The sequence below is a fragment of the Ctenopharyngodon idella genome, chromosome 4 (assembly GCF_019924925.1).
Source record: "Ctenopharyngodon idella isolate HZGC_01 chromosome 4, HZGC01, whole genome shotgun sequence".
NCBI lineage: Eukaryota > Metazoa > Chordata > Actinopteri > Cypriniformes > Xenocyprididae > Ctenopharyngodon > Ctenopharyngodon idella.
The window spans coordinates 13,394,273-13,416,817 of NC_067223.1; the positions used below are offsets into that span (position 1 = coordinate 13,394,273).

The 22,545-nt window shown below is 36.3% G+C and overlaps 1 protein-coding gene across 6 annotated transcripts in view; it reads right to left on the reverse strand.

Annotated features, from left to right (window-relative positions):
• Positions 1-22,545, reverse strand: part of chst11 (carbohydrate (chondroitin 4) sulfotransferase 11) — a 52,354-nt gene that overhangs the window by 15,706 nt on the left and 14,103 nt on the right. For 3 of the 6 annotated variants that reach the window (XR_007929785.1, XM_051891078.1, XM_051891077.1), the window contains exon 2: positions 9,149-9,234. Coding sequence is in view for 5 of the 6 variants with exons in the window: in XM_051891078.1 (XP_051747038.1) it covers positions 9,149-9,234 (86 nt within the window). In the remaining variant the exon portion in view is untranslated. Of the gene's footprint in view, positions 1-2,061; positions 2,431-9,148; positions 9,235-14,608; positions 14,641-22,545 lie in introns of those variants that run through there. The other 3 variants (XM_051891081.1, XM_051891079.1, XM_051891080.1) reach the window with 3 other exon arrangements.

The window sequence follows — 22,545 nt, forward strand, 5'->3', positions numbered from 1 at the left end:
TAAAATGAACCAGACTTGAAACATGTATTTAAATCAGCAGCTTTTCTACTTTTCATTAGTCATTCCCCAGTACTGTTTAAGTGTGTATACAGACACACACCCTCTTTTACCCCGACCCGCCTCACCTGAAAAACCTGCCTTAAGATATACAAATAAAACCACGTGTTTCCCACCGCACCAGCGAAAGAAAGAGACTCAAAGAGAGGACGAGGAGAAGCGAAGGAGGGTGGGAGTACCAGGGAAAAAAGGTTCGAGAGTGAGAGATCCTGAGAAGTCAATGTCAAGCCAGTGATTTTCCACCACTCGCACCTGAAAAGCATCTTACACTGAGCTACAGAGACAAGTGGCATGGAGGAGTTCAGTTCAGTGAGTTCACAAACTAATGTCAGAGCTGTGTGCTGGTGCGTGTTGAGGGAAATACGAGACATCTGATGCTTTGATTATAGTTCTCTTGTGAAGAGTTTAAGTATAATGAAAGGCTGTCTGAACTTTCACCAGATTATCAAAGAGTCTCTCAAACACACATACACTTGTTGGGTTTCCATGTTTTATGAGGACTTTCCACAGACAAAATGATTTTTATTCTGTCTCTACTTGCAACCCTTAACCTACCCATCACAGAAAACGTTCTGCATTTTTACATTAAAAAAAAAAAAAAAAACACCATTTAATATGATTTATATGCTGTTTTTTCTCTTGGGGACCAAAAAATTTCCCCACAAGGACAAGGATTTTGGATATTGCCATCCCATACCGTAAGAATAACATGAATTCAACATTTATTAATCTTTATTAATGTTAATAAAACTACAGTTGTTCATTGTTAGTCCATGTTAGTTCACAGTGCATTAACTAATGTTAACAAATACATTTGATTTTAGTAATTTACTCATATATGAGTAATTAACATCTATTAACTAAGATTAACAAATGCTGTAGAAGTATTGTTCATTCTTAGTCCATGTTAACTAATGAAACCTTATTGTAAAGTGTTACCAAAATTATAATAGTATTTCAGTGATACTAAAATAACACTGATCTTAGTATACAAAAATAGCGCAGTGAGTTAATTTATTGTGCTCTTCAGTGAACCTGAAACTAAAGCCATAAGTCTCCTCTCTGTGCTCGTGCTCCCTGAATTCCCAAAGCAAAGCCACATGTCCGTAAACATCTGAATATGGAACGCCGCAAATGACTCTAACAGTAAAAGAAAGCAGTGAAGTTTTTTAAAGCCCAGTGAAACTGATCAGACGGGGCACTCTGGGGTTGTAAAAGAGAGATGAGAGAGTGTGAAATACATGTGTCAGTTTGTTGGTTTGTGAGTCAGATGCTCTTTGATTAGGTACGTCTCTGTGCTTGTCTGATCTTGCATCTTCTCGTGTTTGTGTAATTGTTTGTGACGGCTGGAGTGTGTGAACCCCTCAGGTGCTCTCTAGACATCACGATCACACACACACTGTGATGAAATCAAGCAGTGATGAAGGGCAGAAGAGCTCTAAGACACAGTGAAGTATGACAGCTGTCAGCCAACCTCCATAGATTCATTCCCACGATCCCTCTCTTCCTCTCAAACTGATACGTCAGCAATGCCTTTGATATTTGGATAAGTCATTTCCGTTACATGATCTTGATACATGACAAGATTTAATATGAATTTGTTGCAAAACCTACTGAGCCGCCTGCTTAGACAGCATTTTAGGTATTAAAAAGTAGGCAGTGATCTTGCATTGCATTCCAGTGTTATTAAAAATCAGTAAAGCAATCAGTATTTTATAGTGACCCTGCCTATTGAGGTATTTTAAAGGTTCCTGGTTTTGCTTTTGAAGTCTCCTACAGGAGGTTTACATGCGTCCAAGGTCAAAAAAACACTTTAATTTTCTGATAATATACATTGCAGCATCAGCTCTTTTCTCACAGTGTCTGAAACGCTTTGATAAAGGATTCAGTCTCTCTGAACCCCTCCTTTCCGAGAGACTACTCTGCTCTGATTGGTCAGACGGCCCAGTCTGTTATGATTGGTCGACCGCTTACAGCACGTGTCGAAAACTAAACGCCCATTACCATATCTGAATTTCAGCTCCGGAAACTTCCTCAGCACTTTGATAAACAGTGATACGAACAGTAACGATGCTGTCGGTTTTACTGTATCAGTTCCATCCTGAGTCCTCATCCTTTTGAAGTCCATGCAAAGTGGATTTGCAGTGCAGAAAACAGCGTCTTCTTGACATGTCTAAAGCTCGTCTTGCTCTAACAAGTCAAATAAAGCAGATTAAAAAACTTTATTTTGTCATCATTTTTATTATCATGCTTCCTGGCAGAATTTCCACACACCGTTAGACTTAAGATGTGTTCACACTACCAGTGACTTCGTTGCTGTCGCCAGTGGCAGATGTTACTCCATGTTGAAGACACCAAATCAGTTTCCTGCTGCTACAAACAAACATTTTGGAAGGAAAAGACTAAATATAAATGGAATCAGTACATAAAATGTCTGAAATACTGAAATGTCTGAAACGCTTCCAGTACTCATTTTCCGCAGAATTGATACATGATACCAGCTGCTCTTTCTCTCTCTCTCATCTCTCCAACAGCGAGTCGACACACAAACCCGCCTCCCCTCACTCACTAGTTTCATTTGCTCCGAATGAATTTTGTTGGTGTTACAGGGCTTGAATTTCGGCGTATAAACACATAAAGCCGCCTTTCAGTACTAAATTGAGTTCTTTTTTGCTGCTTAAACAGCCAAAAACACACAAAATAATGCCAAAATGCCGGTCTTGGCGAGTATTCACAGTCAGTTATGTTTTAAGTGAACGTAAACAGTTGAGAAAGAAAACGCATGTGTAATAGTATAATGGATCTGTGCGTCAGGTCTTAAAGTGACAGCAGCCTAATGTACCTGCTGCCAAATTATGAGATGATGATAAAAATATCTATATGGCAGTTTTTTCCCATGGTATCTATGTCAAAATTGTGGCCAGTAAAAATGCTAACTTTGGAAAACCACTAACCACAGTGGCTGGTGAGCAAAAAAGTTAATGCCAAGCCCTGATTGTGACTGTTTATCTGCGAAGAAAGCCAAGCGCCGGTCTATCTGCTTTCATGAAACCATTCAGGCTTGGATTCAGCAAGGCGACATCTCAAAAATGATAGGAAAGTTGCAAACAGTAACTTCTTTATCTTGCCTCGACACTCCACTACAGGATGTATTGACGAATCACATGCGCTCCACTGTCTTCACTCCTATTGGTTGTTGCTCCTGAAAGTTGCTCTTCATTTGCATAAAGTTAAACATATCTCAACTTTGTCGCATTGCTGGACACTCCTACATCCAGTCACTCGTGTCACTGGAATTCGCCAGCTCTCTATTGAAAGTATTGTGTCGCTTTGTCACTGGGAGTGTGAATGCAGCTTTAAAGTTAAGCTGCGCATCTCTTGTGTTCTCCTCATTAGGGCTGAGATGGTAACATTTACTGAGCAGACTGTCCTGCTCATTCACACTGAAAGAGAGCGGAAGCGTTCGGCGGATGAGCGAAAGTCTCATTACCCAGTAGGGTCAGTAAAAGCCGAACAGAGGCACATTACAGCCTGACTAAAGAGCTTTGCTCAGAGAGAACAGCCTGTAAAAGAATAAGAGAGAGAGAGAGAATAATCTGCTATAATAGTCTGTGTAATAGTTTTAGTACCTGTCACAGTTCCTGGCGGAATAATAAAAGCTGCATGGTTTATGTATATATACAGTACAATGCTTGTTGAGCATTACAACCTCATAACAGCACATACTGTATAAGTAATGTATGTAAAGTATTCTGGTCTATTAAGTGCACACATCTGAGTGCCTACAGTAACCTGAATCTCCAGTATAGTGTTTCTATAGTCTGAATGAATGTGGCTGCTTTCACAGTAAAGCTAACTTACATGTGTGTGTGAGAGAGGGGAGAGTATTTAAATTCACAAGATAAGAACTGCCTTTTTAAAATGTACCCTGTAAAAGTGTCTCCAAACTCAATGAAACTCTGTTGCCTTCATGAGTATCGTATGACAAATTCTTTGCGAGTGGTCAAAAAGAAAGAGTCATATTTGTGGAAAAATGAATGAAACTTTACATTCGTGCTGCTGCATATGGAAAACACAGTCAAAATATACTGTACATGCATTCAGACTCACTTAGAATCCACCAGGGATTTAGTTCATTTTAAAAGGCTTGAATTTACATCAAAACCAGTGTGTGTGGTGGGGGTTGGGGTTTTGTCTAAATTGTGGGGACTAAATGTTCCTACAACGATAGCAAAGGCTGAAATTAGCTACATGTGAGGAGCAGCCAATGGTCACAAAGAGGAAAACGGCTAAATAAACATAGTAAATAATCTCTAAATGAGAATATTCAATACAAGTTCATCTCAATCATCAACATTTGTAGCATATAAAATCGAGGTTGCAGTGAGGCACTTACAATGGAAGTGAATGGGGAGGATTTTTGGAGGACTTGAAGGCAGAAAAAGCACTTAGATTAATTATTCAGTTAAAACGTAATTTATTTGAGCTGTAAACCTATTTAAAGCTTTATTTTTATTGTTGTTTTGGGATTTACAGCATTCTGTCATCATGGCAACAAAGTTGTAAAACTGGATCAGTTTATACATAAAAGATTAGTAAGTGATTTTTCCCCACACTAAAATCACGCTAACACGCATATTGTTTATGTCAGAACATTCCAGGTTCAATACAAGTTAATTTCAGTCAAACACATCTGTAGCATAAAAAATCGAGGTTATAGTGCATTTACATTGGAAGTGAATGGGGCCAATTTTTGGAGGACTTAAAGGCAAATATATGAAGCTTTGAGCCGTAAACCTGTTTAGATCATTTTTACAGTCCTTTTGGGGTTTTAGGGTTTTTGGCGTTCCGTCGTATTGCAACAAAGTTGTAAAACGGATATAAGTTTACACATAAAAGGTTAATAAGTGATTTTTTACACTAAAATCATTACATATTGTGTCTATACTATTGAAACTATACTATTTCACAGATTTGCCCAATAACAGTTGGGTTCCCGAAGTAAAAACTCTATTCACTTTCTCCATAAGGAAATTGATTTTGTACAATAACTTATAAACCTTAAAGACTTACTGAGAGCTTCAAGGTTGTTAATCAATGGTATTTGCTTCTGCTGAAGCCGTCAACTCGCATTATTTCAGCTTATTTTTAAAATAATCTTGTTTAACAGTAGAATTCCTGGTGAAAAACTACATTACCCATGATGCTGTACAGAAAATTACACCAATCAGAGAGTCGGAAAAAGCAAAAATGGTCAACAAGTCTTTAGTTCCGCCCACTCCCATGAAGCACTGCGATTACATAATCGAGTTGATCTACTTACACTCTCAACACTCTGAAATGTTTGTGTGTGTATATATATATATATATATATATATATACAGTATATATGCATATTTTGCAATAAACTTAAAATATATTGTTTTTTATACATATAATCAACATTTGTAAATGAGTTTTATATTTCTCCTCTTTTAATTCTATTATGTAGTTTGCAATGCTTCATGGGATTGTAGTTCCCTCACTAAAGCCGTTAAGTATGTTTGATTTTCAAATACTTTTTTGCTCCAAATCAAAGTTTGTAGTGTTGTGATTCACCTCGTAGCTTGGTTCATGGCTTATAACTCTTTAACAAAGACTATTTTAAAATCCCTAGGGGGGAAATGAAGGAAAAAAATACTTCCAGAACCAGAAAAAGAGGACAGGCACTTATGCAATCTATTGTAAGTGTCATTGTTGCTTTTTTTAAAGAAAAGGAGAAACAAGTGGAAATGTATTTTTGTAGTAATCAACATTATGCCACAAATGCCGTTTATTGAGCTTAACTTGTACTGAACCCAGAATATTCCCTTAAGGAATAGAGAATATCATTAACTCAGTATAAATGCATTTGAAATGGATAAAAAGACAAATGTGTGTTTGTAGTGCCAGACGAGACCACCTACTGCCTACTTGTGCTGTGACATTTTGGAGTTCTCAGCTTCCTTTATGTGCAAAACGTTCTGACAGCACTGAGACTGTTTTCTCAAGGTGAAAGAGTTTTTGAACATGAGATGAAAACAAACTATTACAGCTACACCCTCTTTCCTTGCTTTCTGGAACAGGACGATCGGTCATGTGACAAAGAACAGACAGGGGTATACGATCAATCACGGAAAGGTGGAGGTGGATGAAAACGTGCAGGAAGGTGAGCGTGAGAAATAAAGACAGAGAGAGAGGTGAAATTAAACCGGATGAAATCAATCCTCGCATAATGTTCGCTTTGTGGTCGAGCGGATCTGCTCAGCTAAGCTCTAGACGTGCGTGTTTTACATTGGAAATGAAATGTGAATGTTTCCATAGTAACATGCTCAGGCATTCCTCTGACGGTCCAGAGGTTATACTTTCCAGCTGACCTCAATGCAGAGAAGACCAAAACTTATAGACCCGTGAAATCAAAACTGACCTGATTTACTCCCTAATACGTGAGACTGACATTATTGTGAACTATTCATTGGTGCATGTTATTCCAAATTTAAAAAAAAAAATCTATATATATATATATATATATATATATATATATATATATATATTCGTAACTTGCCCTGCCACAGAAACAACTTTTCTTTTTGTCAGACATTTCTCAATTTTTTTTCATATATATATATATCATTTATTTTTAATATTTTAAAGATCCAATCAATTCCTGCAAAAATTCAGGGGATTAATTACGGATTGACTGGATGGACTTGACATCCCCTACATTTTTGTTATTGTTTATCATGTTTCACTATGAAATATGAAATCCGATTGAATTAAAATTGCTTGTGAATGCCATTGTAGAGCCATGAGTTCATCTATATACTAGTGAATATAAAATAAAGGCAATATCATTGTTATGCATAAGTGGGATATTTTACTTGTATATTTTACCTATATATTTTACTAATTTATATTTAACGTGAAACATAAAAAATTTAATTTTTATGGAAAAATATTGTAAAAATGCTACAGTAAAAACCTGTTATCTTTCCATACACAGTTAAAATTATATGTGGCTTAGCGTCATATGTCATTTTACTGTAAAATGTTTGGTTTTGCAACTAAAAAGTTTGAATTACCATATAATTTAGTTTAAATCTATATGTGTATGAATACTGAACAAGAAAATACACGTATTTGACAGTACATATTATTGTTAAAATTATGTATTATGTATAAATTATATATTTTTATTAAGTTAAAATATGAGCCACCTTAAAATCTACTGTTGAAAAAACAGTAAAAAGTCCCTGCGTGATGCATCACATATATTTTATTTAAATAATTTTATTTCCTTTTATTTTTCGGTTATGTACATTTGAATGTTTTATGTTAAAGTTCATGTTATTTAAATAATGTTTATTGTATTATTTAATGTCGTGTATGTCACGACAACGATGTACTTAAAACAAAAAACGTTTTTCCTTTGCGTTTTTGTGTATAGACGACAATGTTGTCCAAACGATCCCCGTTCACACATATCCGCAAAAACGTCTTAAAAACGCTGTATTATGCATGCCAGGCCAGTAGTTGGCGATGTCACTTTGTAAAGAAACACATACGCATCCGAAAACTTAGGCAGCTGACTTGTTGCCTCGCTGACTTATCAGGCAGTAACTTTGTAGGTAGTGTTTGCGCATGAAGGAACCTCACGAAACTAATTTCGGACAGACTGCTGCGGCAGCACAATGGTTAATGATCTAATTTCTCGTTAGAAATGACATCAGAAGTGGAAAATATTGGTCAAAAACATACATTTACACAGAAACTGACAACCAAGTGCAACTTTCAGACAGCATCTTTATTTTAAGCTCAATTATCACATAATGGAAAGCACAGGATTGTGGGATATCAAAGGCAGCGAAGGATACATCTATGCTGCCTTCAAAAATCGATCAGATGAAGGTATCTAAGGAGACAGGAAGTGAAGCTAAGATGTGCCTTGATGCCTTCCTATCTTGGAATGCATCGTCCGAAGGCAGCATCTTTAAGATTTCGGACGCAGCCAGTGTTGCCATGTCCACGGTTTTCCCACAGAATTGACCGTTCGCAAAGACCCGCCCCCTTTAGATACTGTTGCTATGTCCGACAAGCCATGCCGATCTCTCGCCATACATCATGTTCTCACGCAGTGAAAAAGGTACATCGCGGAGCAAAGAGGACACTGACAACGCGTCGACAGACAAGGCAGAGAAGGTTACTTCCGATATGAAACAAACTCTCAAATTTCAAATATTGTAATTTTTAAAGAAATTTAAACAATAAATACCGTTTTGTGGCTCTTCAATGTGTCGTGACAGATCGCTGTAGCGCCTCAGATCAAGCGGCTCGTGAACAGATCATCTCTTCCTACTAGTTAATTTATAGCATCAAATAAACATGAACGGACATCAGAAAGAATATTGTTTCAACCGCGGAAAGACGTCAGTACACACCATTTTTCAGGTTCAAGTCCATCTACGTTAAACTGCTAACTCCCCTGTCTGCTTTGTCGGACATAATGGCGAATTCACCGTTATGATTGGTTAGATCGCCTGTCAATCAAACCCCCGGCGAAGGGTCAATTGGGCTACTTTTACACTGTTGTGTTTTTTTTTGTTTTTTTTTTTGTCCGTGGGTTGAAGTGACTCCCCACCCCCACCCCCCGGAACTAGTTTTGGTTTTACTGGGGGACACAATTTACCACGGGGCGTGATTTACTGGGGGGACGCAATTTTTAAACCCACCAAAAAATCAAGATGGCGAAAGCATGAAGCACTTTTGTCTGAACAAACGATGAGGTTGGATTATTACAACAAGTGACCTTAGACTATAAAGCAGCAAAATGTTTAGAAAATGTGCATTTTCTGGCCCCCAAAACGCCGTTGTCGTGTAAATAACAGGCCAAAATGCATTAAAAGTCCATTTTTAGTTGAAAACGGTGTCGTGTAAACGTCTCCTGATGGTGTGGTTTATTGGCCATGGTTTATAAAAAGGTTACTTATGATGAACTCATTGTCACCATATTCTTATTTAAACACTGTCACCACATTTCACTGTAATTTATATATATATTATGACAAATTGATACCTGTGTGGGGTTGTACAGCTCCTGTAGGGCGTTTCTGGAGCCTTTCCGACAGCAGCCCTCCGCTGCGAACGGGTTCCGCCTCATAACTGCAACAAAAACAAAGAAAGAGAGAGATGGACTGTTAGAATAGCCAATCAGGCTGAAGCAAATGCAACCAATCCTGACAAGGCAGGTTTTGTTGAATCGATAGTGTAGTGTTCATATGGCCACACACACACACATTTGCCTGAATGGATGCCCTCAGTAAAAGGGCATGTCTTTAATAATGCAAAGCCGTAAAGCCATCCAACAAATCTCCATATAAACAATAAATTCAATTCCAACTCACCACCTCAGAACGCACACATACATCTCTAAAGTGTGTGTTGCAATCAATGAATAATTTAAGCATGCTAATGCATGTGTAGACGCTCTGCCATGTTGTAACTGACAGTAATAGTTTTATACAGTTTGTCTCTCAGTCCGCAGAGAGTGACCGGCACTGCTGAAATAACACTACATGAAAGCTAATGACCGGCACTGCTGAAATGGTGTCCTATGAAAGCAGTCTCTGTGCCATGCTGCTGTACCAGTGCTAGGACTGACAGATTTAGTACGTTTATTCGCGCTCATGTAACGTTATCTTGACTTATAACGTGTATTTGTGTTATGTTAAGAGTCATATGTGTTTTCGCACAAAGCGAGTTTTGTTTAAAAGTGTGTTGATGCCTGTAAGTGCACAGCGTTCTCAGAGCGTCTGATGTCTGACTGTTTAATCCAGCTCGAGGTAAGGGATCCGAATGAAACCGAGACCGCTGGGAAGGAACGGATGAAAGGAAAATGAGAGCGACAGAGGACGGTGTGTTAATGAGGGATAGAGAGACTGTTGGACAAGAAACAGACAGTTTGGATCAGCAGGGTCGACAACCTGAGGGGTCGTCATTAGCGCGCGAGTGATAGCGAGAGATGGGTTTATGTGATTTAATTGGTCTTTTAGAAATGTTCAAATCCCTTGCATCTGCATGCCAGTTTATCGCTCATATGAGGAAGTAATCCTTTATAATCGTGCATATTTAGTTATAAATATGCCCGCATGGAATACGAGCCCGCAGAATTCAAAGACCTGTCATTCAGGTTCTCCACATCCTGCTCTCTTATTGTGTTTACTAAATATTTAGGCTGATTTTCTCATGAAATTAGCTCTGAATATGTGGGAAAAAAAGTGTGCAGATTCCATCTGAGCCAGGTTATGGAGCCAAAAACAAACTTTTTTCAATTTTCTAACGTCAAAAGGGTTGTCAAACTTTTTTAGGGACAGGCCGAGAACTTTAACAAAGGAAAGTTCAGGCCATTTTATGGCCAGTAAATGCTATTCTTTGTTTTCTGCAAATGTATACTCTGATTACTTGGCTAATATCGGCCATTTTGAAATGGGCAACATCACCCCAAAAACCATTCACAGTTCAAAAACTACCAGAAACCCTGTCAATGGCAAATAAATATGTACTTTTTGGTTAATTTTAGGATCATTTGAATACATATTGTGTAAAATGAACAATGAACAACAATGAGAATTGTTCATTATTATTTTTTTCAATCATCATGATGTTTAAAAATTGGGGGTTGGTAAGATTTTTAAATGTTTTTGAAAGAAATCTCTTCTGCTCACCAAGGTTGAATTTATGTAATCAATAATTATAATAAAAATACTAATATTGTGAAATATATTAAATTTTACTATATTATAATTTTTAAAATGTAATTTATTCCTGTGATTCAAAGCTGAATTTTCAGAATCATTACTCCACACTGTAAAAAATAATATTCATGATTTGTTATCACAACATTTTTTCTTTTGTCAAATCAAACTTCAATAATTAATGTGATTCAGATAACATAATATTTTGTGTTTCTGTTGATTAAACCAATCGCCTTCATTGTATTAACTCAAATTTTTAATGTCAATGAACTCAAAATTTTAAGGCAACCAGGTAACTTACTTTTTTAAGTTAAACCAACAATTACTTTTTACAGTGCAGTCATCAGTGTCACATGATCCTTCAGAAATCATTGTAATATGCTAATCGCCTCCTCAAACAACATTTCTTATTAGTATCAAAGTTGAAAACGGTTTATTAGTTTTGTGGAGACCTTCATACACTTTTTTTCCAGGATTGTTTAATGAATAAAATAGCAATTATTTGAAATATAAATATTTTTGTAGAATTATAAATGTCTATAGTGTCACTTTTGATCAATTTAATGCATCATCACTAAAAAAAAAAATATTAATTTCTTCTAAAAAAAATAATCTAACTGACCTCAAATACTGAGCTTATCTTGCCTGCTAACTCATTACAACCAGAAACAATGGTCTGCAAACAAGGTTGAATATGGATTCACTCTGCCTGAACATGCACTAAAATTATCCCACCTGCATCCAGGTGGATCTTGCTGTTATTAAATTGGCGGTCCATTGGACACACACCTGCTATAATTTCCCATATGCTGACAACAACATTGACGGTGGCACAGCACCTGCCCCCTCTCTCCACTGCGTGACCTTCAGCTCACCCGCTTCATCAGACAGCTAGCCATTGTTTGAGACAAACCATGTAGTGGGCAGCTTTATGAATATTAAACTGTGAAGATCTGAGGCTGTACACATTGATGAAATGTCTCTCTGCTGATAGATGAGGATCTAATGGCAATGTTTTATTCCGGAGAGCCGGGAAACTAAAGAACCTGAGGCACAGAGATCTTGTTTAGTCCTTGGGGAAATCAGAGAACTAAATGAGCAAAGCAGGAATGTTTTAGCCTCCTAAACTCAGCCAATGAACAGTATTAAATAATATATAGACATTACTGAAACAAAGAAATATCTGTATATTAAAACTCTGGATTATTAACTAGCCCAGCTGTACACATGACCTTGCGCTGCTCATTCCCAGCAGGCCTGTTTCCTCCGAGCCATGATCACACAGTCACATATCTGCAGCTGTCCATCAGCCGAGGATTATGGTATACCGGAGGATTAATCTGTCTCTATCTGCCCGTAACATACTCTAAAACACATCAGTTTCCTTATCTCCGCTCTGAGCACACAAAACCATAAGTCAGACTACGACTCAAATGCTCTCACTCATAAAACCACATATACAGTAATAAAAAAGATGTTTTTAGTCAATAAAGATGACAGGGCTCCATTTGGATGAATACAGGCCATCAGATCCTCGCCAACACAAAAACACAGCCAGATTTTTTATTTTGAACCATTTCCCATTAGCAAAAAAAAAAAAAAAATACAGAGGCTCTCAGTTTATTAAAAATTAAATTGAATTAACATGATATGCTGATTATTTAATAAAAATGCATGAAAATAATTCATTGCATTATTGTGGCAGGTGAGTAACTCAGTGAACAGACATTAGAAAAAGTGGCTTTAGAAATCAATATATTGTTTGTTTTATTTCCATTTTATTTATTTATTTTGCAATTGAATTTCATTCTAACAAACATTTTTCATATAATTAATCATATTAAATTACCATGTTATATTGAAACATTCCCATTATTTATTTATTTTTTGGACTTGGACTTTTTTAGATGTCCCATGGAAATGCCATGGTTTTTTTAGATGTCCCATTGAAATGGTTTGGTTTTTAGATGTCCCATGGAAATTACATGTTTTTTGGACATGTCCCATTGAAATGCCATGTTTTTTGGACATGTCCCATGGAAATGCCATGGGGTTTTTTTTAGATGTCCCATGGAAATGCCATGTTTTTTAGATGTCCCATGGAAATTACATGTTTTTTTGGACATGTCCCATTGAAATTCCATGTTTTTTTTTAGATGTCCCATGAAAATGCCATGTTTTTTGGACATCTCCCATTGAAATTCCATGTTTTTTTACATGTCCCATGGAAATGCCATGGTTTTTTTAGATGTCCCATGGAAATGCCATGGTTTTTTAGATGTCCCATGGAAATGCCATGTTTTTTGGACATCTCCCATTGAAATTCCATGTTTTTTTACATGTCCCATGGAAATGCCATGGTTTTTTAGATGTCCCATGGAAATGCCATGTTTTTTAGATGTCCCATGGAAATTCCATGTTTTTTGGACATCTCCCATTGAAATTCCATGTTTTTTTTAGATGTCCCATGGAAATGCCATGTTTTTTAGATGTCCCATGGAAATTCCATGTTTTTTGGACATCTCCCATTGAAATTCCATATTTTTTTAGATGTCCCATGGAAATGCCATGGTTTTTTAGATGTCCCATGGAAATGCCATGTTTTTTAGATGTCCCATGGAAATCCCATGTTTTTTGGACATGTCCCATTGAAATGACATGCTTTTTTAGATGTCCCATGGAAATGCCATGTTTTTTTTTAAATGTCCCTTGTATATTCCATGTTTTTTGGACATGTCCCATGGAAATGCCATGTTTTTTGGACATGTCCCATGGAAATGCCACGTTTTTGTTTTGTTTGACATCCCATGGAAATGGCAGGTTTTTTGGACATGTCCCATGGAAATTTTTTTTTTTTTTTTTTTTTTTTTACATCTGCCATGGTAATTCCATGGTATTCTTTGAAGTACCTTGGAGTATCATCTAAATACTATATGTATCAATGTCACATGTTTTTACCATCTGATACCCTCACTGTACCATGTACAGTGCTTTTTTGTAAGAGTCCTGTTCATTCATCATATTTCTCTTGCTGAAAGAGACAAAGCTTCAATCTTATTATGGTTTGAATTAGCTTTTCACTAAGAGTTCAATATTTACAATGTATTTGGGTGACTTAATTAATCAACTGCTGATATGAATTGATTGAGTGTGTGTGTTTGTTTATGTGGACTGAGAGGAAGTGTGTGTGTTTCCTTCCCACCGGACACGGACATCAGGGCAGATTGTCCACTTTCTCTGATTAACTTTGCTGGCATTTTCTCATTTCTCTTTTGCTCAAGCATTTAATCCTCTAATTATTATTTTGCTGTTTTTCAAGTAACAATTACTATGATGGCAACGAAACTCTTTAAAAGACAGCAGAAAATGAAGAATATATTAGCATAGCAGAAAGTTCAGCAATTAAATGTTCTGTGTTACATTTTCTTAGTCTGATCGAACAACTTAAAACACATTACTGAATTAGACAGAAGTGTCTGTGAGAACTTAAAATGAAATATTCTGACTCACTGCACCCAAACAACCACAGAATGATCTTTCCCATTCATCTATGATGTAATGAATGTGTGTGTGTGTGTGTGTGTGTGTGTGTGTGTGTGTCTGTGTGTGGCCTTAAGCTCTTTTGTCAGATAGGTTCAACACTGTTGTAGCAGCCTAATCCTCTTTTACAGATGTGAAAAAGCGCTAACAATTACTGGACAAAGTTTGTGTGTGTGTTGTGTAAAAGTTGTTCTTAAAGGGACAGTTCACCCAAAAATGTAAATTCTATCTCATTTACTTACCCTCATGTTGTTCCAAATGTATGTCTTTCCTTCTGTGAAGCACAAAAGAACAACTTTTGAAACATATAATGAAAGTCAGTGGGGTCCAAAACAACAATTGACTTTCACTAGATAAAAAAAACCCCTGAGATGTTTTTCATAATATCTTCTTTTGTGTTCCACAGAAGAAAGAAAGTCATACAGGTTTGGAAAAACATGAGGGTGAATGTTCATTCTTGGGTGAACTAGACCTTTAAGGTATCTGTACATAAATTCTAAGTGTTTCCTTCAACTCAGATGACTGATTCAGTCAGAAACCACAAAATAAAGAGCGTCTTCACCCGTATGTCTGGCTTTCCACTTAGTCAGACAAGTCAAGATGTGTTTGTCATGTTCTCCTTCTATAATTCATCAGAGGGGTGTGTGAGTTGGTGTGTGGGTGAGTGCTGTAAAAGTGGTCATCTCTGTGTCTGGTCCCAGGATTGTAGGTCAAGAACATTGAATCAGAGCTAAATCGCTATGAGATTGGAGTCTAATAGCCCATGTTTGTTTTTTCTGTCATGGTGGGAACTTTCCATTGACTTCTATTGGTTTTATACTGAGCTACTGATATTTTTATCCCCTAACCTTCACAGAAAACCTCCATTATTTAGTCTGTTTATTAAGGCATTTTCCTCATGGGGACTGTTTGCTTGTCTTCTGTTGTAGGTGAATAACAAGTTTTACTGTCCTTGAGGGGATAATCGTTCCCCACAATTTAGGCAAAAGCCAACCTAGAGTCGTGAATATGACTACTAACTGCATTATACTTCACTGGACCAATGCTGTGTGTGTGTTTGAGTTGTTTGTGGGGCTTTTTATGAGTGTGTCAGCAGCCTGGTGGCGTGATGCCGACACAGCACTCTAATTGCATACTGAATGTGGACACACACACACACACACACAGAGAGAGAGAGAGAGCTGATTTCATTATCCAAACTCTTTCTTGAGACGAATCTGCATTCTTCAATTTCCTGTTCTGTCCCTCTTCATCTTTGTATCACTGTCCTTGTGCGAAATGAACGTGCACACGCTCTCTCTTTGGGCGACCCAGGCTGTCATTATTCATCCGTCTCGGTTTTCCCTCTGCGTCTCCATCCGTTCATATTGTCCCTCAGATCACATTACATCTGAAACTAGCCGACAAACGCGTCACCTTGAAGACAGAACGACAAAAAAGGCTTCACATCTCTCAAACTCACAAACAACGAGATAGGGATGTCATCGAAAGCGCTTTCTGATTCATATGTTTGCTGCAAATATTTTGCTCTGCATTGCAGGTGGTCGCAGGATTATCTGCATCTGTCCTGCAACTCTGGCCAAAAACAACAGACTTGCGCAAACACACAACACATATATGTTCAAAAACACGTGCACATGCGCTACTTCAGCCTTAAGTACGGCACTAACTCACTGTCAGGATGCTGTCAGGTTTAAAGGTGACCTGCAAACTCTGATGGAAGATACTCATACACACTTTCACACACACAAGATGGCAATGATAGAAAGAAGCAGATCATAATCAGACAATTTGATGGCTAATGACTGAGTTTAGCTGCCCATCTGATCATCTGACCAGATCTTGACCATCTGAGCTGCATCAGCAACTAATACAAACACACTGATTCCTTATTATACTGTACATGCACGGTCATTAAAGGGTTAGTTCACCAAAAAATGAAAATTCTGTCATTAATTACTCACCCTTACGTTGTTCCAAACGTGTAAGACTTTCATTCATCTTCAGAACATTTCGTTGTCTCTTCAGAAAATTTGGACTAAACTGCTTGATTCATATGGATTAGTTCTCTTTCTCAACTTTTTGAAGCGTCAAAGTGGTAGTTGCGTAGCTGTCTATGGAGGGACAGAAAGCTCTCAGATTTTAGTAAAAAGATCTTCATTTGTGTTCTGAAGATGAACGAAAGTCTTACAAGCTTGGAACGACATGAGTGTGAGTAAATGACGACAGAAGTTTCATTTTTGGGTGAACTATCCCTTTAAATATGGCACTTTTCACAAATATTGTGCAAATTAGTGTTTCATTGTTTTTAAAAGCACAAATCCCAAGTTGTTTAGAGATTTTTTTTAGATATGTTAGATATAAAAATGTCCAACATACAAAATTAAATACGTAGTAAATGTACGTTGTAAATACAAAATAACTATTATTAAATAAACTTGGTAAATACTTTCTCAGTTTTTACATATTTTTAATACATTTAAATGATTAATACTTCATATATATATATATATATATATAGATATATAGATATATATATATATGTATATAGGCTAAATTTTTGACCCCTTTAGCCATTTTGATGTATTTGTGTGTTTTTATTTTATTTTATACATTTTATTTAATGTTTATATTTAAGTCTATTGCTTGAAAATAATGAAATCCCACAAATAAAGGTACATTTTGGAATAAAATAAATAGAAACTAACACAGCTCGTAAATTATTTGAGTTGAACAAACGGCATTTTCTGAATGTTAAAGCTGTGTAATTTTTTTCTCTATAAAAAAAATAAGTAAACAGTCATTGGTGATGCCAGTGGCACAAAAATTACACACTTCACCTTCCTACACTGACCAAAAAATACTTTTTATGCTATTTTGTGCCCTTCACTCTCAGAAAAAAATGGTACAAAAGCTGTCACTGGGGCGGTCCCCTTTAAAAAGGTTCTAATACGTACCATTTAGGTACACTTTTGGTACCAATATGTACGTTTGAGGTACAAAGGTGAACCTTTTGAAAGGGTACCACCCTAGTGACTTTTTTGTACCTTTTTTCAGAGAGTGTATTCGTGGTAAATGCCATATTTAATAAATGAAAAGAGAAAAATCTTCCCCTCAATCAGACAAATAAGTCGACATGTTGGTGGTCTAATGCATAGAGTTGTGTTGTGTTTGTGTGTGCGGACCCCTGCTGTGTGATAACACGTCTGCAGGCTGGAGAGCCATCTGCCACTCAAGGGCTCCATCCATCAAAACAAAACACAAGAGACAGTCAAACAGTACAGTGCATTCCCTCACACTCACAGACCACACACACACACAGATAATGAAGGGAGGTTTCCAAACTGACCTCATAATCAGATTTTATTACACTAAGTCATAGATGACAATGACATAGATGACCTTTTGTGTTCCGCATATGCAATTATTATTGATCCAATCAGCTGAACCTCTCACCTCTCAAGAAGACTATGATATGACTTCCCATATGAAATCTTTCACTCTTGACTTTGATGTATAATGCCCACGAGAGTCTTGTATAGATCCTCAGGTTAAATATGATTGTTCTTTCTGACATCATTGATGATGCAATAAAGCTTAAAACCATCAGCAGGTTGTCAAGAGCGTTTCCAGGCCAACGCTAAGCACCACTCTGTGTGCCCATGTGGGTAATTAGCTAGTCTCGAAGATGGAAGGAAGTGCTTGTGTCAGCTAAAGAGAAGAGAGTTTTAAAAAAAAAATTGTTCACATCCCAACTACAACCGAAGCATTCCTGTAGGAACGTGCACATCCTGGTTTGGGGAATAGGAAACAGACACTGATCTACAGTTTATGCCGTTGTCATTTCAATGACAGAAGCTTCATTTCGTGTTGCATTCTGTATGGTGATCAAAGACTTGTGCTTCTCACACAGAGGAAGACAAAGCTTTAAAGGGTTTAGTACAGTAATAAGATGGAAAAGATCACCTAAAAACATCTAAATATCATAATAAAATCACATTTAAATAGGTGCCTCAAGATGTGAAAACTATGGCAGAGAAGATTTTCAGTTACTTAAAAGTATGCACGATTGTAGAATCTGTTATAATCATTGAATCTCAATCATAATTATAAAAATCTGTCATTTACTTAAGAGAAAATTATGCATTTCACGCAGTGGCTTTTCCTGCAGCAAACGATTCTTTCAGAAACGCTGATTCATTTGGATACTAAGCCAGAGACTCTTTACAAGTGAATCACTGGATCATTTGCTGAACAGATTTGTTAAAAAACACAAATTCATTCAGAAACTAAACATGTGACTGTCTTTATGAGTGAATAATTGATAATTCGCTTAACCAATTCATTCAAAAATGCAGATTCAAAAGATTCATGCAAATGAAACACTACCTGTGTTTTGCTTGGAGATCCATCAAACCTCATATTCAAATACTGAATCATTCGCTTAACTGATTAGATGTAGCAAATCTGATATTCGATTATTGAATCATTTGCTTAACCGTTTCATTAAAAAAAAAACTGATTCATTCAGAAACTAAACACTACCTACTGTGTTTTGCTTAGAGATGCATCAAATCTGATATTCGAATATTGAATCATTCGCTTAACCATTTCATTTAAAAACACTGATTCATTCAGAAATGAAACACTGTGTTTTGTCTGGAGATCCATCAGATCTAATACTCGAATATTGAATCATTCGCTTAACCGATTAGACGTAGCAAATCTGATATTTGATTATTGAATCATTCACTTAACAGATAAATTCAGAAATGCTGATTCATTCAGAAACTAAACACTACCTGTGTTTTGCATGGAGATGCAGCAAATCTGATATTTGAATATTGAATCATTCGCTTAACCGATTCATTCAAAAATGCTAATTCATTCAGAAATGAAATGCTGTTTTGTTCAGAGATGCAGCAAATCAAACTCTTGCTAAATAAATATTGTTATAAATACTGTTTAATTTATTTATTCTTAATTATAAATATCATAAATAATAGGATACTTGTAAATATCATAAATATTGTGCGTATTGACTGATGTAGACAATAAAATGTGACCCTGGACAACAATTTTTTCAATAATCTGAAAGCTGATAAATAAGCTTTCCATTGATGTATGGTTTGTTATGATAGGACAATATTTGGCCGAGATACAACTATTTAAAAATCTGGAATCTGAGGGTGCAAAAAAATCAAAATATTGAGAAAATCGCCTTTAAAGTTGTCCAAATGAAGTCCTTAGCAATGCATATCCACTCACAAAAATACATTTTTGATATATTTACGGTAGGAAATTTACAAAATATCTTCATGGAACATGATCTTTACTTAATATCCTAATGATTTTTGGCATAAAAGAAAAATCAATAATTTTGACCCTTACAATGTATTGTTGGCTATTACTACAAATATACTCGTGCGACTTATGACTGGTTTTGTGGTCCAGGGTCACAAATATGTATAAAATTGAACAGTAATTGGAATTAAAGAAGTAAATGACTTCTTTTTATGGTGCTTTGTTGTCCTTTTTTTAGAGTTTGATGAAACCAGTAATCATTCACGTTCATTCTGTGGAAAATAATAGCTTCTAGTTTGCTCAGTCTTCAAAACTCATCTCCATTTGTTTTCCACAGAAAAAGAAAGTCATGTGGTTTTGAAAAATGATGGCAGAGTTGTCGTTTTTGAGTAAACTATTCCTTTCATGAACTTTGCTATTGCATTCTCTCCTTCTTATTCTGATGCAACTTCTCCTCTCTGTAACTACTTTTGATTTTAGGTCATTGCGGACAATTTTGTTGGGAAACACAACAACTAACCACATCTGACAACACCACCGGGTGACATCAAGCTGCAAACCTGGCAGATGGCAGACGTTTGTTTATACCAGGGACTCTGAGAAAATAAAATGATGGATACTTAAGCTCTTTGAAGCAAAAATGAGGTATCTGATAAACTCTCTAAAGTGTTTACGCACCATAAGTTTTAGAGAGCGCAGTGCATGAATGTGACCCTTTAATCAATATGCCTCTCTCCAAACATATCCGTCTCTCACCAGATTTGCTTGCCTACCATGTGTACCGCCCATCTCAGTGGCTTTTTCAGATTAAAAATGAGACAGAAATGCAATAAATCACTTTAAATGGGTGTTCAGAAAATAGCTTCAAAATGTAAATAAATCTCTCAAAACTAGACTCAGCAATTAAAATAAAAGCATCTAACTGAGCTGTATAATGTTGTGGCGTGTTAGAACTGCTGTATGGTCCCCATAGGCATTAAAAAGACCCTTGAGAGGTTAAAAAAGCATTTAGTCTCCATTTAAGGATGTTCTCTCATTAAAAATGTCTCCTTCCCACATGATAGATTGTATATCACTGTGCATAGATAGCTGCTGATGTAGTATTTTAATTACACATTAATTAAAAAAATGCTTTGTCAGGTAGCTTAAAAAGGGTTTCATGTGATAACATCTAATGAGCTTATTTTATTCAAGTCAAAAATATTGTTTAAAGACCCCCTGTGGTGAAAATTAAGTTTTTAATGTTGCTTGTATGTCTATGTGGTGTTTTTAATATGCTTTAAGACAAACCGTGTGCAAATTCATCAGTCAATACAATTGCTGGGCATTTTCTCCTTAAAACTGCAGTGTACCAAAGACACGGATTTGAAACCCGTTTGCTGCTGCCACAAACATGTAACCAATCCCGTCAACGTGTGGGCGGAGCTTTTCTCCATTGACTTTATATGATGTTCAAAGCGTTTCTAAGGATGCTGATTTTTAGAATCTGAGATGGTGAATGGGAACATGGTTTGTGTAACATTAATGACACATTATTAGCTTTTTGATAACGTAGTCAAGCCAAAGGCGAATCATTTCAATTACCGTTATGTGTTTCACATTGTAGAGAGAGATACATAAAATGCATTACCATTCTGATACATAGACTTGTAGACGACCCTCTATAATTCACTCTTCCTCTTCTTCTTCTGAATCAGTTTCTGATTGAAACATAAATGGCTAAATTAAACCAATATTTCCACTTGCCATTGTGTAGTGTTTACTACAGTTGAGCGAGTGGATGTAGTCTGAGCTGGTGTGATGGAGTGGAGACGCGGACTAATTTGCATATTCATGGCTCCATGTATACTAAATGAAGCAAGGGTGTAGAGTTACATTCAAGCTATTTTAAGACATGAAGAAATTATTTTCACAGGGACAGATCATCAAAGATGAATCTGCACTATTTAAATTAATTTATGTTTCTGGTCTTATTGTGAGAAATGTTTCAGTGCATGTTATTCCAAACAAAAAAAAAACTATCTAAATTATTATATAATTACATAAAAATAATAAATATAATAATCCTCTGAAACTACTCTCCTTTAACACTGATGTCACTTCCAGTTGGTTGTGTTGGCAATTAGATAATATTAACCATTAGCCACAAAGCTACTTAGGCGTTGTTTTAGCAAACTTGTATGTAATGGCCATTTTTCATTATCCGCTCACTTCCTGATGGATAAAATCACGTCCCATCCTACATTTTATCTCACTTCACATTATGGAAGCAAAATGGGTTGCAAACAAGAAATCATGATGACATTAATGCTGGGTTAAAAACAACCCAAGTTGGGTTGAAAATGGACAAACTCAGCGATTGGGTTGTTTTAACCCAGTGGTTGGGTTAAATGTTTGCCCAACGTGCTGGGCAGTTTTATTTAACCCAACTATTGTTTAAAAATGACTATATGTCTGGCTTAAAATAAACCCAAAATAGGTTGGAAATTAAAAGTCAGACACATAATTACTAGAGGCAACAATAATAATCAAAAGGTGAACATTTATTAATAAGCAATTTAATAAATGTTTATTGTTTAATTATTGTTTATTATTAATAACTTATTAATTTCCAACATACTTTGGGTTCATTTTAATCAAGCAATACAGTAATTTTTAAACAATAGTTGAGTTAAATAAAGCAGGTTAAGCAAACATTTAACCCAACTGCTGGGTTAAAACAACCCATTCACTGAGTTAAAACAACCCAACTGCTGGGTTAAAAAAAAAAAAACAACCACTGGGTTAAAACAACCCATTCGCTGGGTTAAAACAACGCATTCGCTTGGATAAACAACCCATTCGCTGGGTTAAAACAACCCATTCGCTTGGATAA